General features: G+C 46.9%; 1 protein-coding gene across 1 annotated transcript in view; it reads right to left on the minus strand.

Moving 5' to 3' along the window:
* Positions 1 to 477: 477 nt before the first annotated feature.
* The window catches only part of LOC311248533 (E3 ubiquitin-protein ligase TRIM35-like), a gene marked incomplete at both ends in the record, with an annotated part of 35,115 nt that continues 19,442 nt past the window's right edge, over positions 478 to 16,150 (minus strand). Inside the window, 4 exons of the mRNA XM_084339398.1 lie at positions 478 to 1,309; positions 3,063 to 3,085; positions 3,387 to 3,617; positions 5,518 to 5,706. Coding sequence (XP_084195524.1) covers positions 478 to 1,309; positions 3,063 to 3,085; positions 3,387 to 3,617; positions 5,518 to 5,706 — 1,275 coding nt within the window. The remainder of the gene's footprint in view (positions 1,310 to 3,062; positions 3,086 to 3,386; positions 3,618 to 5,517; positions 5,707 to 16,150) is intronic.

A 16,150-nucleotide genomic window follows, 5' to 3' on the forward strand; every position in this document is an offset into this window, starting at 1 on the left:
TGTGTCTGCGTCTACATCTGCGTCTGCATCTACATCTGTGTCTGCGTCTGCGTCTACATCTGTGTTTGCGTCTACATCTGTGTCTGCGTCTACATCTGTGTCTGTGTCTGTGTCTACATCTGTGTCTGCGTCTGCGTCTACATCTGTGTCTGTGTCTGCGTCTACATCTGTGTCTGCGTCTGCGTCTACATCTGTGTTTGCGTCTGCGTCTACATCTGTGTTTGCGTCTGCGTCTACATCTGTGTCTGCGTCTACATCTGTGTTTGTGTCTGCGTCTACATCTGCGTCTGCGTCTACATCTGTGTTGGTGTTTGCGTCTACATCTGTGTCTGCGTCTACATCTGCGTCTGCATCTACATCTGTGTCTGCGTCTACATCTGTGTCTGCGTCTACATCTGCGTCTGCGTCTACATCTGTGTTGGTGTTTGCGTCTACATCTGTGTTTGCGTCTGCGTCTACATCTGTGTTTGCGTCTACATCTGTGTTTGCGTCTACATCTGCGTCTGTGTCTGCGTCTACATCTGTGTCTGCGTCTACATCTGTGTTTGCGTCTGCTTCTACATCTGCGTCTGTGTTTGCGTCTACATCTGTGTTTGTGTCTGCGTCTACATCTGTGTCTGCAAAGCTCCTCCATCCTCTTCGGTCTTGTGCCGCTCCAGATCTTGCCTCTGATGGGCAGATGTTTATATCAGGGTGTTTGGCATCACCAGCCAGTCCTATACTGAAGTATGGGTAGAGTTTCTCAGTGAAGGTGTGTTGATGAGTGCAGATGTGAGTCATGTCTTCAGGGTCGTAGAAGGACAGCTTCCCCCTGTTATATTCCAGCTGTACTCTGACCCTCTGGGGGCTCCTCTTCACTGTGAGGATCTGACCCAGACCATTAAAGTACTTACCACTATAATAACTTATAGCCCAGATACCATGTTGTGGTGATGCCTTTAGCCCCTCTCTCTTGTTGTCAAATGACTCTTTAGCTACACCTATAGTCCAGTCAGGATGGTCTCCCACCTCCACCTCCCAGCTGTGTTTCCCTGAGCTGAAGCTCTCAGAACCCAGAACAATGGCATACACCATGCTCCTCTCTGGGTTGTCAGGGAGCTGCTGCTTTGTGTCTGTGCGTCTCACACTGGTCAGATCATCAGATATAGAGAACCAGGGTGATGCAGTGTTTGGGTCCAGAGTGACAGGAGTGAACTTGACCCTCTCCTTCATCTTCTCCCAGACTCTGAAGGTCAGGTTGCCCAGGTGTTTGGCCTCGTCTATCAGCGCTCCTGAGACCAGCTGTGGACGAGGCAGGTTGCACTGAGCTCTGGAAGAACATTCAAGAGTCAGTCCTGCTGTGGGCTTAGCTTCAGAGCCGCAGAGAAGAGAGAGATATTGATTTCCATAAAAATAACTGTATTCCATCTCTTCTCCATCATGTTTCTAATACAATCATTTCCACTCAATCAATAAATACACAATACACAATAAATACATACTATTGTACATTCCACTACCCTCTCAACTTCAGTCACATCATCCAGATCATCCAATTACAACAGCACCTTTAATCTGAGATGCAGATTTAAAAGGAGAGAGAGAGAGAGAGAGAGAGATAGAGAGAAAGAGAGAGACAGACAGAGAGAAAGAGAGAGAGAGAGAGAGAAAGAGACAGACAGACAGAGAGAAAGAGAGAGAGAGAGTGAGAGAGGGAGAGAGACATACAGACAGAGAGAGAGCAAAAGAGAGAGAGACAGACAGAGAGAGAGAGACAGACAGAGAGAGGGAGAGAGAGAGTCAGACAGCAAAGAGAGAGAGATAGAGAGAGAGAGAGAGAGAGAGAGAGAGAGAGAGAGAGAGAGAGAGAGAGAGAGAGAGAGAGAGAGAGAGAGAGAGAGAGAGAGAGAGAGTGAGTGAGAGAGAGGGAGAGAGAGAGAGACAGACAGCAAAGAGAGAGAGAGATAGAGAGAGAGAGAGAGAGAGAGAGAGAGAGAGAGAGAGTCAGACAGCAAAGAGAGAGAGAGATAGAGAGAGAGAGAGAGAGAGAGAGAGTGAGAGAGAGAGGGAGAGAGAGAGAGACAGACAGCAAAGAGAGAGAGATAGAGAGAGAGAGAGAGAGAGAGAGAGAGAGAGAGAGAGAGAGAGAGAGAGAGAGAGAGAGAGAGAGAGAGAGAGAGAGAGAGCAGCTCGCGTGGCCATCCACTTCAGAGCAGAAGCGCACGGATTTACATTGGAACAGCTGTAAATGCCTACTATTATTTATTATTTATATACATAATTATAGAACTGCTCCACATGGATTTTAATATATCATGCTTTAAGTACTGTAGTTTTAATGTAGTTGGTGTTTTTTTATATAGTGGTCTTTTTACTGTAGTTTTAAAAAAAAATTATAGTGGTGAGTGTCTATGTGTTGTGACTGTATGTTTGTCTTTCTGCACAAATGAAGGTCCCAAAGAAAAATAAAGTAATTTAAAGTTGAAGTTGAAGTCAGTCCCCGTTTGAAGATAAAAAAATAAAAATTAAAGATTTCCAGTTCCAGTGTCCATTTTGCATGTATAACCCGTTATTATCTCATTAATTAGAATGTTAGAATGAATTTTAGAATGATGATCAGTGTGATGTAATCCTGAAAAAGTATAGTAATATGGTTTATTTGTATTGGGAAAGATACAGACACATTAGCTGGTTGAACAACATCTATATGTGTGGTAATAATGCAGATATTGAGTGTATTTCTGTGAAAATGCGTATGGCGCACGCCTCTGAATCCAACCGGAGCGGAAAAAGAACTTCGCTTCTGTCGTGTGGCAGTGAAAGGGTTAACCGGCTGTCGTGTGGCAGTGAAAGGGTTAACATTCTGTGTATTGTCACAGTGAAAGGGTTAACCGTTTTGGTAGTGCGGCGGTGAAAGGGTTAACATGGGGGCAGTCAGGGAAAGAGAGTCAGAGAGAAAGGAGAGAGAGAAAGGAGAGAAAGATAGAAAGAAAGAAGGAGAGACAAATTGAAAAAAGAGAGATAGAAAGAGATAGAGATGAGAGAGAGAAAGAGAGCGACAAAAAGAGAGATAAATCACTTACCTTTTCAGTGTGGTCTTGTAGTTCTATGGAGGTAAAGACAGATCAAGTTAAACACGACACTGTAAAAACTGAGCGTCATCTGGTCACTTTTAAACTATCAGCTAATTGTATTCAACTAAAACTGTGTAAAATGCTATTCATAAATGGTTCAAAATGCATTGAATTCAGCTCAATTCTATTTCAAACGGCACATAGTCTTTTTTATTATGTATAGGTTACTAATACTTATTTAATAAATATGAATGAACCCCAATCCCAGTTTTTACAGTGTACTAAACATCCTCAGCATCATTCCCTATGAACTGAAGAGAGACCAGTCCTGACCTGCAGGAAAGAGACGTGTTCAGCGTTCAGCTCCTGCTCTATGGCTCTGATTGTGTCTGAAAGGGTTGACATCTCTCTGTCCAGCTCCTCAATCTTCTCCTTCATCGTCTGGCTCTTCTGCTCCTCTTCCTCCTTCAGTGCAGCTACCCTGGCCTCCTTTTCCTCGTGGAGAAACTGGAGAAGCTTCTTAAACTCCTCCTCAATCTGCTTCTCTGTGTGCAGGGCCTGGACCTGGAGATTATAAAATAAGATAAGATATTCCTTTATTGATCCCCTTGGGGAAATTCAGGCATCATAGCAGCATGGGGGATGGGGGGGGGGGGGCAAGGGCATAGTTTTGTTTTCAATGGTGGAGGGGACACATTTGTGGGGCGTGGTCAGAAGCTGTAAGGTCAAAGATAAAAAAAAAAATCTGTTGTGCAAGTCAATTCTGGTGAGTTGTTTCTGTATACAATTCACTTATGACAAGTCATAACGCTGCACGAGTCTCGGAACGTGAGAGAGCGAGAGAGAGAGAGAGAGAGAGAGAGAGAGAGACAGACAGAGAGACAGAGAGAGAGAGAGAGAGAGAGAGAGAGATTGTGCTATTTATTATCTACAATGTATAAAACAACAACCTAGAGGCTTTTAAATACAACGAGGTCATAGACAGATATTTCACAGAGACCAAGCAATGCTGTTGTATTTCATGGCAATCACACAGACCATGGTTCAGTTTCACACCAAACTTTCAGGGGAGGGGTGCTCTGTATTTGAGCACACCTGACGACATGGCTGTTGTTGTTATGCAAAGACAGCTGTGCTCGGTACTTAGCGTGTGCACACAAACATGCGACTCGTCCCTCGCCGGGTGCTCACCTTGTCTTTGCATGACAATGGCTCAGGTCGTCAGAGACCTGAGCTCAGAGATGGAACAAGCAGCCGTTTTCCGTGTGGTCCAAGTGCTGCGTCGCGTCTCCGTTTATTATCGCGTAACATTGTTTTGGACGGTAAAAAAGTGCAGGGGACCATAACTGCCTTCTGAAAACATGCAGGGGACATGTCCCCTGTGTGTGTGTCCCCATTATTACGCCCCTGGGGGGGGGGGGGGGGGGGGGGGTACAGGTAGTCAAAACAACACAAGCAGTGTAAACAAATAAGTTTAAGGAAATAAGTCAATATAATTTACTATCTAACTAACTATACAGCATTCACAGTGTCACATAAGGTGCAGTATGCATAAGGTAGTGTTATAATTTACTATCTAACTAACTAACTGAAATATACAGTAGGGGGGTTAAAATCATGTCTGTCCCACAATGGACTACAAATGTACAATAGGGGACTTGTGTGCAGGTTGAGTGCAGCTGCAACCTTACAGTAAATCATTTATCATTAATACAGAATATTTGTACCTTTACATGTTCTGCTGTGCGGACGCATGTTTGTTTGATTTCTTTAAAGGCCTGTAGCTTGTCACGTAAGGTCTTCAGTGGAGCCTGGAGCTGCTTCTGCAATGGAATTCATTCATTCATTCATGATGCATTTCACTTGAAAGATGCAAGTCTGAGGACTCTGTGCTGCAGCACCGGTTTCAACTCACGGACTGGAGTACGTTTGCCACCCAGGCCACCCTGGACTCCCACACTGACATTGACTCCCATGCTGACATTGACTCCCACACTGACATGGACTCCCACACTGACATGGACTCCAACACTGACATGGACTCCCACACTGACATTGACTCCCACACTGACATTGACTCCAATGCTGACATTGACTCCCACACTGACATTGACTCCCATGCTGACATTGACTCCCACGCTGACATTGACTCCCACACTGACATGGACTCCCATGCTGACATGGACTCCCACACTGACTCCCACACTGATATTGACTCCCACACTGACATTGACTCCCACACTGACATTGACTCCCACACTGACATTGACTCCCACACCTCCTACGTTGTGGACAAAAATAAAAATCAACTCCAACATCAGTGTCTGAATCTAATCCCATCTAATTGTTCTGATTGTCTAATGTTTCTGTATTCATTAACAACGTGACAACAATGTTTACTCTGTGTATTTATTGAGTATAATTAAAGATTGAATAAATTAATATAATAATGATTTTGCCATACCTTGTGATCCTCCGAAGCTTCCTCTATGGGGCAGCAGTTGTGGCTCTTGTGTTTTCTGGAGGACTGACACACCACACAGATGGGCTGGAGGTCATCCAGACAGAAGAGCTTGAGTTTCTCACCGTGCAGTCTGCAGAGCACCTCAGAACCTGCTGGAGCTCCCTGGCTTCTCTCCCTGAAGGCCTCACACTTCAAAGCCAAGTTACGAGGAGGATCTAACATTGAAGAGATTTCCCTACAAAGTGGACAGTTCTTGTCTTCTCTGTCTCTCCAGTATTGTTGCAGACAGGCTTTACAGAATCTGTGGCTACACAACAAGACGACAGGATCTGTGTAGATGTCACGGCACACGGGACAAGACAGATCCTCTTCACAATGAGACGAAGCCATTTTGTCTCTCAGTAACACTCCCTCCTCTGGAAAGCTCCCTGAAGTTTACTTTAACTTTTGTTATAAACTTACTTAGATTCAGTCAGCAGCTGGTTGAAGTCACTGTTTGATCACTAGTTATGAGGGCCGACGTTCCACTCTACTGGTTAAAGTTGCTTACGCGTGAGTAGTACGTTTGTTGATAAAGACAAATAATGTCCACAGCCGCTCCAGTGTAAAACAAAGATATCTAAATGGTTTATTTCTTTTCCACAGCGAAGTCTTCCTTTACAGAAGCGGTCCCAAAGCTATTTTCCTAAATATTCACATTACTACTACAAGGTAAGAAAACTGTATTTTCCCAGTCTCCAAATCACAGCCGACTCGAATCAAATCAAATCAAATCAAATGTATTTGTAAGGCCAGACAACACACGTTAATGTCCCCCTCTATACATGAAGATTCCTCCACACTGGAAAGCCAAAAATCTATGCTGTTTAGTCTATTGGTTCAGTACTGCTCAGCACTGTTTCAAGATGCACACTGACCTGGCAGAGAGAATTGCTGAATATATATAGATACACAAACGTTCTAGAAGGTTCGGTCATGACATCATATGATGACATCACCAATGTTCTAGAACATTCGGCTATGAATCTTCACCAATGTTCTAGAATGGTCTATTATGACATCATACTGTGACATCACAAATGTTCTAGAATGTTCTATTATGACAAATAAGACGGTTCAATGACTTTATCTAAATCCAATCAACATTCCTAATGCCGTTTCAATGTAAGGATATAAAAATAAACATATAAACATTCATATATAATATACCATAACCTAAATATATAGCTTTGGCTCCTCTACACTATAGTCCTTCCTGTGTTTGTCTAAAGCTAGTCCTACGCCTTCAGTACGAGCTGTGGGTTTTATCTGGAGCAGGCGGTGTCTAGGTATATATCTAGTATATAACCAGGTGTAGTGACCTCACCTCTTTAGTATATAACCAGGTGTAGTGACCTCACCTCTCTAGTATATAACCAGGTGTAGTGACCTCACCTCTCTAGTATATAACCAGGTGTAGTGACCTCACCTCTCTAGTATATAACCAGGTGTAGTGACCTCACCTCTCTAGTATATAACCAGGTGTAGTGACCTCACCTCTCTAGTATATAACCAGGTGTAGTGACCTCACCTCTCTAGTATATAACCAGGTGTAGTGACCTCACCTCTCTAGTATATAACCAGGTGTAGTGACCTCACCTCTCTAGTATATAACCAGGTGAAGTGACCTCACCTCTCTAGTATATAACCAGGTGTAGTGACCTCACCTCTCTAGTATATAACCAGGTGTAGTGACCTCACCTCTCTAGTATATAACCAGGTGAAGTGACCTCACCTCTCTAGTATATAACCAGGTGTAGTGACCTCACCTCTCTAGTATATAACCAGGTGTAGTGACCTCACCTCTCTAGTATATAACCAGGTGTAGTGACCTCACCTCTCTAGTATATAACCAGGTGTAGTGACCTCACCTCTCTAGTATATAACCAGGTGTAGTGACCTCACCTCTCTAGTATATAACCAGGTGAAGTGACCTCACCTCTCTAGTATATAACCAGGTGTAGTGACCTCACCTCTCTAGTATATAACCAGGTGTAGTGACCTCACCTCTCTAGTATATAACCAGGTGAAGTGACCTCACCTCTCTAGTATATAACCAGGTGAAGTGACCTCACCTCTCTAGTATATAACCAGGTGTAGTGACCTCACCTCTCTAGTATATAACCAGGTGTAGTGACCTCACCTCTCTAGTATATAACCAGGTGAAGTGACCTCACCTCTCTAGTATATAACCAGGTGTAGTGACCTCACCTCTCTAGTATATAACCAGGTGAAGTGACCTCACCTCTCTAGTATATAACCAGGTGTAGTGACCTCACCTCTCTAGTATATAACCAGGTGTAGTGACCTCACCTCTCTAGTATATAACCAGGTGAAGTGACCTCACCTCTCTAGTATATAACCAGGTGTAGTGACCTCACCTCTCTAGTATATAACCAGGTGTAGTGGCCACACCTCTCTAGTATATAACCAGGTGTAGTGACCTCACCTCTCTAGTATATAACCAGGTGTAGTGACCTCACCTCTCTAGTATATAACCAGGTGTAGTGACCTCACCTCTCTAGTATATAACCAGGTGTAGTGACCTCACCTCTCTAGTATATAACCAGGTGTAGTGACCTCACCTCTCTAGTATATAACCAGGTGTAGTGACCTCACCTCTCTAGTATATAACCAGGTGAAGTGACCTCACCTCTCTAGTATATAACCAGGTGTAGTGACCTCACCTCTCTAGTATATAACCAGGTGTAGTGACCTCACCTCTCTAGTATATAACCAGGTGAAGTGACCTCACCTCTCTAGTATATAACCAGGTGTAGTGACCTCACCTCTCTAGTATATAACCAGGTGAAGTGACCTCACCTCTCTAGTATATAACCAGGTGTAGTGACCTCACCTCTCTAGTATATAACCAGGTGTAGTGACCTCACCTCTCTAGTATATAACCAGGTGAAGTGACCTCACCTCTCTAGTATATAACCAGGTGTAGTGACCTCACCTCTCTAGTATATAACCAGGTGTAGTGGCCACACCTCTCTAGTATATAACCAGGTGTAGTGACCTCACCTCTCTAGTATATAACCAGGTGTAGTGACCTCACCTCTCTAGTATATAACCAGGTGTAGTGACCTCACCTCTCTAGTATATAACCAGGTGTAGTGACCTCACCTCTCTAGTATATAACCAGGTGTAGTGACCTCACCTCTCTAGTATATAACCAGGTGTAGTGACCTCACCTCTCTAGTATATAACCAGGTGTAGTGACCTCACCTCTCTAGTATATAACCAGGTGTAGTGACCTCACCTCTCTAGTATATAACCAGGTGTAGTGACCTCACCTCTCTAGTATATAACCAGGTGTAGTGACCTCACCTCTCTAGTATATAACCAGGTGTAGTGACCTCACCGCTCTAGTATATAACCAGGTGTAGTGACCTCACCTCTAGTATATAACCAGGTGTAGTGATCTCACCTCTATAGTATATAACCAGGTGTAGTGACCTCACCTCTCTAGTATATAACCAGGTGTAGTGACCTCACCTCTCTAGTATATAACCAGGTGAAGGGACCTCACCTCTCTAGTATATAACCAGGTGAAGGGACCTCACCTCTCTAGTATATAACCAGGTGAAGTGACCTCACCTCTCTAGTATATAACCAGGTGTAGTGACCTCACCTCTCTAGTATATAACCAGGTGTAGTGACCTCACCTCTCTAGTATATAACCAGGTGAAGTGACCTCACCTCTCTAGTATATAACCAGGTGTAGTGACCTCACCTCTAGTATATAACCAGGTGTAGTGACCCCACCTCTCTAGTATATAACCAGGTGTAGTGACCTCACCTCTCTAGTATATAACCAGGTGAAGTGACCTCACCTCTCTAGTATATAAGCAGGTGAAGTGACCTCACCTCTCTAGTATATAACCAGGTGTAGTGACCTCACCTCTCTAGTATATAACCAGGTGTAGTGACCTCACCTCTCTAGTATATAACCAGGTGTAGTGACCTCACCTCTCTAGTATATAACCAGGTGTAGTGACCTCACCTCTCTAGTATATAACCAGGTGTAGTGACCTCACCTCTCTAGTATTGGGCAGCCGTAGCCGCCTGCCGTGGGGGAGCATGGTGAAGAGGCCGTGACCCGGGTGGGGGAGCATGGTGAAGAGGCCATCTCCACTGTTTTCTGGGCGTTGAGGTCCAGGTTGTTGCAGCTGCATCAGCTCAGCAGCCTCTCGATCTCCCTCCTGTAGGCCGACTCGTCCCCCCTGGAGATGAGACCCACCAGGGTGGTATCGTCCGCAAACTTCAGTAGCTTGACCGAGGGGTGCAGAGAGACGCAGCTGTTGGTGTGCAGGGAGAACAGATTCAGATTCCTTTATTGTCGGGCGGCTAAGTGGCGCAGTGGGCAAGGCGCTCGCCACTAACGCAGGATATGCTGGGTTCGAGCCCAGCTCTCTGCGTTGCTTCCGGCTTGGTTGCTCGTTCATACTAATACAATTGGCAGTATTAGGGGGTGGGAAAGCCGGTGGGTGGGGATCGGACGTTGTGGACAATGACTCCTACAGGTCGGTTGGCGCGCCTGTACAGCAGAATCAGGAAGTATCGGGGGCAGCGTGAGCCTCCCACACGTTACTCCTTGCCGTTGAGAGATTGCGCTGTACAGGTGAAAAGATGCGACGGCTGCCTCCTCGTGTACCGGAGGGGACACGTGATGCAAGGCTTCGTCCACATTGCAGCCGGATTGTGGGAGGCATGGCCTAACAACGTTCGAGACAGGGGAGGGGAGAATTGGATAATACGAAATTGGGATGGGAGAAAAATAGAAAATGGGGAGAAAAAGTAGATAAAAAAAAAGATTCCTTTATTGTCACTTATTTCAGTACTTTACAGCAAGAAGAGTGAAAAACTATTTATTGCGGTCCCTCGACTATTGCAGCTTCCAATAATAAAAATACAATAATTTTAGCATAGAATAAAATAAGATGACTAAAACAAAGATTACTATATACAGCAGTGGAGGTTTCTCTATGACAACACGTGAAATACAAATTCACTCATAATTCATAATTATTATTAATATAATTTTTTTATTATAAATGTTTTCCTCTGTAAAAAAATTTCAGTGACTTTTTTTTTCTTCAAAAATGGCCAAAATTGACCGCTCTGAGCAGGCCTGCACTGCAGTAATTATTCGTGCAGAATATCTTCACAGGTTGACCAGGGTTAAATAAATAATAAATAATAGCAAATCAAAATAGGCTATTAACTTCATCTAAGCACGGTCTGTGCAGTTAAACACTTGCCATTGAATGGATAACAAGGCTGTCAATCATTCAATCCACCAATCAGCTAATGGTTTCTCTTTTGCTGTTCTGTGGCTCTGCAGCTAGCATGATTGACAGCCTTGTGGCCCAATCAGATAATGGTTTCTCTTGTGCCGTACTGTGGCTCTGCAGCGAGCTTGTTTTCAAAATAATTTTGATCTCAGTTTAAAAAGATAACTTGTTGGAGCTAACGTAGCTAAAGGGCTACCACCGGAGCTATCAGGCCCAGGGTGGAGTGTTTTGTTATTGTTCGTGAACTTATTGTGCATCGTTTGATGATGGCATTGATGAAGATGATATCAATAACAACAATGCCTCTCCATGGCCCTATCTGGAATGAATGAATGGAAAAGATGACGTTGTGGGATGTATGCAGCAGGCGCGGCTCATCTAAGGTAAGGGACAATAATAATGTTGTTGAAACTGCCGCCGTGCAGTTGTAACGTTATGCAAGTCTTGTGAATGTCTAAACAAACGGCATTGTTTGATTGATTGATTGAAAACTTTATTAATGATGCAATGAAGCATATAGCACTAGTTAGAGGGGACATTCGGATTCCTCTCGGATTCATTCATTGAGCAGAACTGCAATTCGCTCAGTTGCAGAAACGTTGAGGAGACAATACCCACAGGACTTGGAGGAGAACTTTGTTTTCACTGTCTGTCTATTGTCTACACATTCTGCCGTGAATTGAATTGAATTGAATTGTAAAACTTTATTAACAGATTGCAGAATGGGTACAATACAGTACGGCTCAATACATACAATTGTTAAGGGGATGCAGACCAGAGAAAGACTTTCGTCTTGTTTACATCAGGGTCCCCCATTTTCAATTCATCATAACATATATGACATACATGACATACAGATAGACAGTACTGCTACATCTATACATTCATGACATGTACCAGACTTGCAAATACAGTACTGTTTGTGATATAAAAATAGTCCAGAAAAGGGAGTATATACATTTTGTTATGGTTTGTAACCGACCCCAATCGCACAACACAAGACAGGTATGAGAGTAAGCCAAAACAGGGCATTTATTTATTACATAACAAAAAGCGGCACAGTCCCTTTAAGGGAGAACACAAAAACACTAGAGTCAAGGACATATGGAAAATGCGGCACTGTGCCTTTAAGAGGCGAACAGGCTAAGGGACTAAGGCTAAGGGCCAGGGCTAAGGACCAGTACTAAGTGTCAGGGCCAGGACCAGGTGCACTGGAGAGGGGGACAGGGACAGAGGCCCGGAGAGGCGGGCTGGAGACAGGGACAGAGAACAGAGTTAAGGCCTTGGACAGGGCGAGGGCCAGAGCTGCTTACAGGGATGAGGACAGGGTTCCGACAGCGGAGGCCTGGCACGGGGACAGGGGCCCGACGGCGGAGGCCTGGCACAGGAACAGGGGCCCGACGGCGGAGGCCTGGCACGGGGACAGGGGCCCGACGGTGGGGGCCTGGCACGGGAACAGGGGCCCGACAGCGGGGCCTGGCACGGAGATCCTCCTCCCCCTCTTCGGATGCTGCAGACGGGCAGCGCAGAACAAAGGGGGTCCCAGGGGACCGGGATGGGAACACGCCGTCCTCCCGTGGAATACTAGGGAGCGACGACGAGCCTCACCCCCAGGAATGAGGATCACGAAGAGACGCCTTCCTCCCGTGGAATCGGGAGCGATGACGAGCCGGCTTGACGTCTGGAGTGGGAACACTGGAAAACCTCCCGTAGAGAATTAGAGAGCGAAGACGGTGTCCCACTCCAGGCAAAACGGCGACAGGTGGTGATGGCTGGCACGTCGTCTCACACCGGAGACGCGGCAGGTGATGGTAACGTACAGGACTCCATGAACACAGAGTGTACACAGATACAGATACAGAACGAACACAGAGTCCAGAACACAGAACGACCCGACAAGGACTGGAGGGGAGTCTGCAACCTATGTATTCTACCGAGGTGATTGCAAACTCCCAACAGGTGCGTGAAGGTAGAGGATCAAGGATGTCCAAGGGTGGGGGCTGGTGAAGAGTAGAGGAGAGTAAATCATCGCAAGGGTGGGGGCTGGTGAAGAGTAGAGGAGAGTAGACAGGGAAAACACAGGAAAAAGGTCCAGGGACAGGCGAATCCTCACAGTACCCCCCCCTCCACGGGAGCCACCGGGCGACCCAAAAAATCAGACAGCGGGGCAGGGGACATGACAAAGCAACAAACAAAAAAAAATTTAAAACTGGGCCATGCTAGCAGGGGAAGCTACACCTAAAGTGGGGCTAGCAGAGGGACTGGGTAGCTGCCAGAGCATTGCTAGCTACAGGGCCTATGTTATCTGTACTGCTACATTAGCATAGAGGCTGCGCTAGCTGCCGGAGCTAGGCTAGCAGACAGGGCTGGACTAGCAAAGGAGAACAAGCTAGCTGGAAGGACAGTCCTAGCTGTGGGGAAACAGGGTAGCTAACAGGGGAGCTAACGAGGCTAACAGGGGAGTCAACAGGGGAACTAACAGGGGAACTAACAGGGGAACTAGAGGGAGCTAGAGGGAGCTAGAGTGGGTTAGAGGGAACTAACAGGGGCTAACTCACATACACTGTCTGTGCTGGCTGGGGTCGTCGACTGGTCGGGTCGTACTGTTATGGTTTGTAACCGACCCCAATCGCACAACACAAGACAGGTATGAGAGTAAGCCAAAACAGGGCATTTATTTATTACATAACAAAAAGCGGCACAGTCCCTTTAAGGGAGAACACAAAAACACTTGAGTCAAGGACATATGGAAAATGCGGCACTGTGCCTTTAAGAGGCGAACAGGCTAAGGGACTAAGGCTAAGGGCCAGGGCTAAGGACCAGGGCTAAGTGTCAGGGCCAGGACCAGGGGCACTGGAGAGGGGGACAGGGACAGAGGCCCGGAGAGGCGGGCTGGAGACAGGGACAGAGAACAGGGTTAAGGCCTTGGACAGGGCGAGGGCCAGAGCTGCTTACAGGGATGAGGACAGGGTTCCGACAGCGGAGGCCTGGCACGGGGACAGGGGCCCGACGGCGGAGGCCTGGCACGGGAACAGGGGCCCGACGGCGGAGGCCTGGCACGGGAACAGGGGCCCGACGGCGGAGGCCTGGCACGGGGACAGGGGCCCGACGGCGGGGGCCTGGCACGGGAACAGGGGCCCGACAGCGGGGCCTGGCACGGAGATCCTCCTCCTCCTCTTCGGATGCTGCAGACGGGCAGCGCAGAACAAAGGGGGTCCCAGGAGACCGGGATGGGAACACGCCGTCCTCCCGTGGAATACTAGGGAGCGACGACGAGCCTCACCCCCAGGAACGAGGATCACGAAGAGACGCCTTCCTCCTGTGGAATCGGGAGCGATGACGAGCCGGCTTGACGTCTGGAGTGGGAACACTGGAAAACCTCCCGTAGAGAATTAGAGAGCGAAGACGGTGTCCCACTCCAGGCAAAACGGCGACAGGTGGTGATGGCTGGCACGTCGTCTCACGCCGGAGACACGGCAGGTGATGGTAACGTACAGGACTCCATGAACACAGAGTGTACACAGATACAGATACAGAACGAACACAGAGTCAAGAACACAGAACGACCCAACAAGGACTGGAGGGGAGTCTGCAACCTATGTACTCTCCCGAGGTGATTGCAAACTCCCAACAGGTGCGTGAAGGTAGAGGATCAAGGATGTCCAAGGGTGGGGGCTGGTGAAGAGTAGAGGAGAGTAAATCATCGCAAGGGTGGGGGCTGGTGAAGAGTAGAGGAGAGTAGACAGGGAAAACATAGGAAAAAGGTCCAGGGACAGGCGAATCCTCACACATTTGATGTAGAAACTGTACATTGGAGGAGGTTGGGTAGGGGGGGGACGGGACTGTACATTGGAGGTGGGGGTGGGGGACATACACTGTACAACTGTACAAACAAAACTGTACATTGGAATATTGACAACCATACTTGGTCATTTACTGTACATTGAGGGGGTTGAGTTAGGACATTTACAGGGGCCAGTCATAGCATACTGTGTTATTTTTTGATGGGCCCGAGCCATACTGTACATGGTCTGCTTGGTTTGATCAGGGGCCGCCGAGCCACTGTATACTGTACATGGTCTGCTTGGTTTGATCGGGCCGCCGAGCCACTGTATACTGTATATGGTCTGCTTGGTTTGATCAGGGGCCGCCGAGCCACTGTATACTGTACATGGTCTGCTTGGTTTGATCGGGCCGCCGAGCCACTGTATACTGTACATGGTCTGCTTGGTTTGATCAGGGGCCGCCGAGCCACTGTATACTGTACATGGTCTGCTTGGTTTGATCAGGGGCCGCCGAGCCACTGTATACTGTACATGGTCTGCTTGGTTTGATCGGGCCGCCGAGCCACTGTATACTGTACATGGTCTGCTTGGTTTGATCGGGCCGCCGAGCCACTGTATACTGTACATGGTCTGCTTGGTTTGATCGGGCCGCCGAGCCACTGTATACTGTACATGGTCTGCTTGGTTTGATCGGGCCGCCGAGCCACTGTATACTGTACATGGTCTGCTTGGTTTGATCAGGGGCCACCGAGCCACTGTATACTGTACGTCCCCAAAATGAATGGAAGCGAATGAGAAGCCTGACACCTGGGAGGAATGGGGGTGTTGCAGCGTTGGGGATGTTTAAAAAATATAATTTAATATATAATATAATAATTTGTGCTTCACCTAAAAATTTGGTCAGCAGCCTCCACTGATATACAGTTCTAAAAAGTGTGCAGTGCAATACAATAAATTTAGCATAAAATAAAACAAGATGACTAAAACAAAGATTACTATATACAGTTCTAAAAAGTGTGCATTGCAGATCAGGGTGTAGATATTATACTATGAAATTGAATAAAAAAATGGCTAAGTAAGTACAGTTCCAAAAGTATGTTGTGTGATGAGCAATGAGCAATGTGCAAATGTTAGCAGTGTATAAATAGTTTTTTATCGTCAGCAGCTGTGTTCTCAAGTGTAGTCCAGGGGGGGGGATTAGGGGGATCAAGTGTAGTCCAGGGGGGGGGGATTAGGGGGATCAAGTGTAGTCCAGGGCGGGGGGATTAGGGGGATCAAGTGTAGTCCAGGGGGGGGGGGGATTAGGGGGATCAAGTGTAGTCCAGGGGGGGGGATTAGGGGGATCAAGTGTAGTCCAGGGGGGGGGATTAGGGGGATCAAGTGTAGTCCAGGGGGGGGGGGATTAGGGGGATCAAGTGTAGTCCAGGGGGGGGGGGATTAGGGGGATCAAGTGTAGTCCAGGGGGGGGGGATTAGGGGGATCAAGTGTAGTCCAGGGGGGGGGATTAGG

The sequence above is a fragment of the Notolepis coatsorum genome (genome assembly GCF_963971535.1).
Source record: "Notolepis coatsorum genome assembly, contig: SCAFFOLD_1007, whole genome shotgun sequence".
NCBI classification, from domain to species: Eukaryota; Metazoa; Chordata; class Actinopteri; order Aulopiformes; family Paralepididae; genus Notolepis; species Notolepis coatsorum.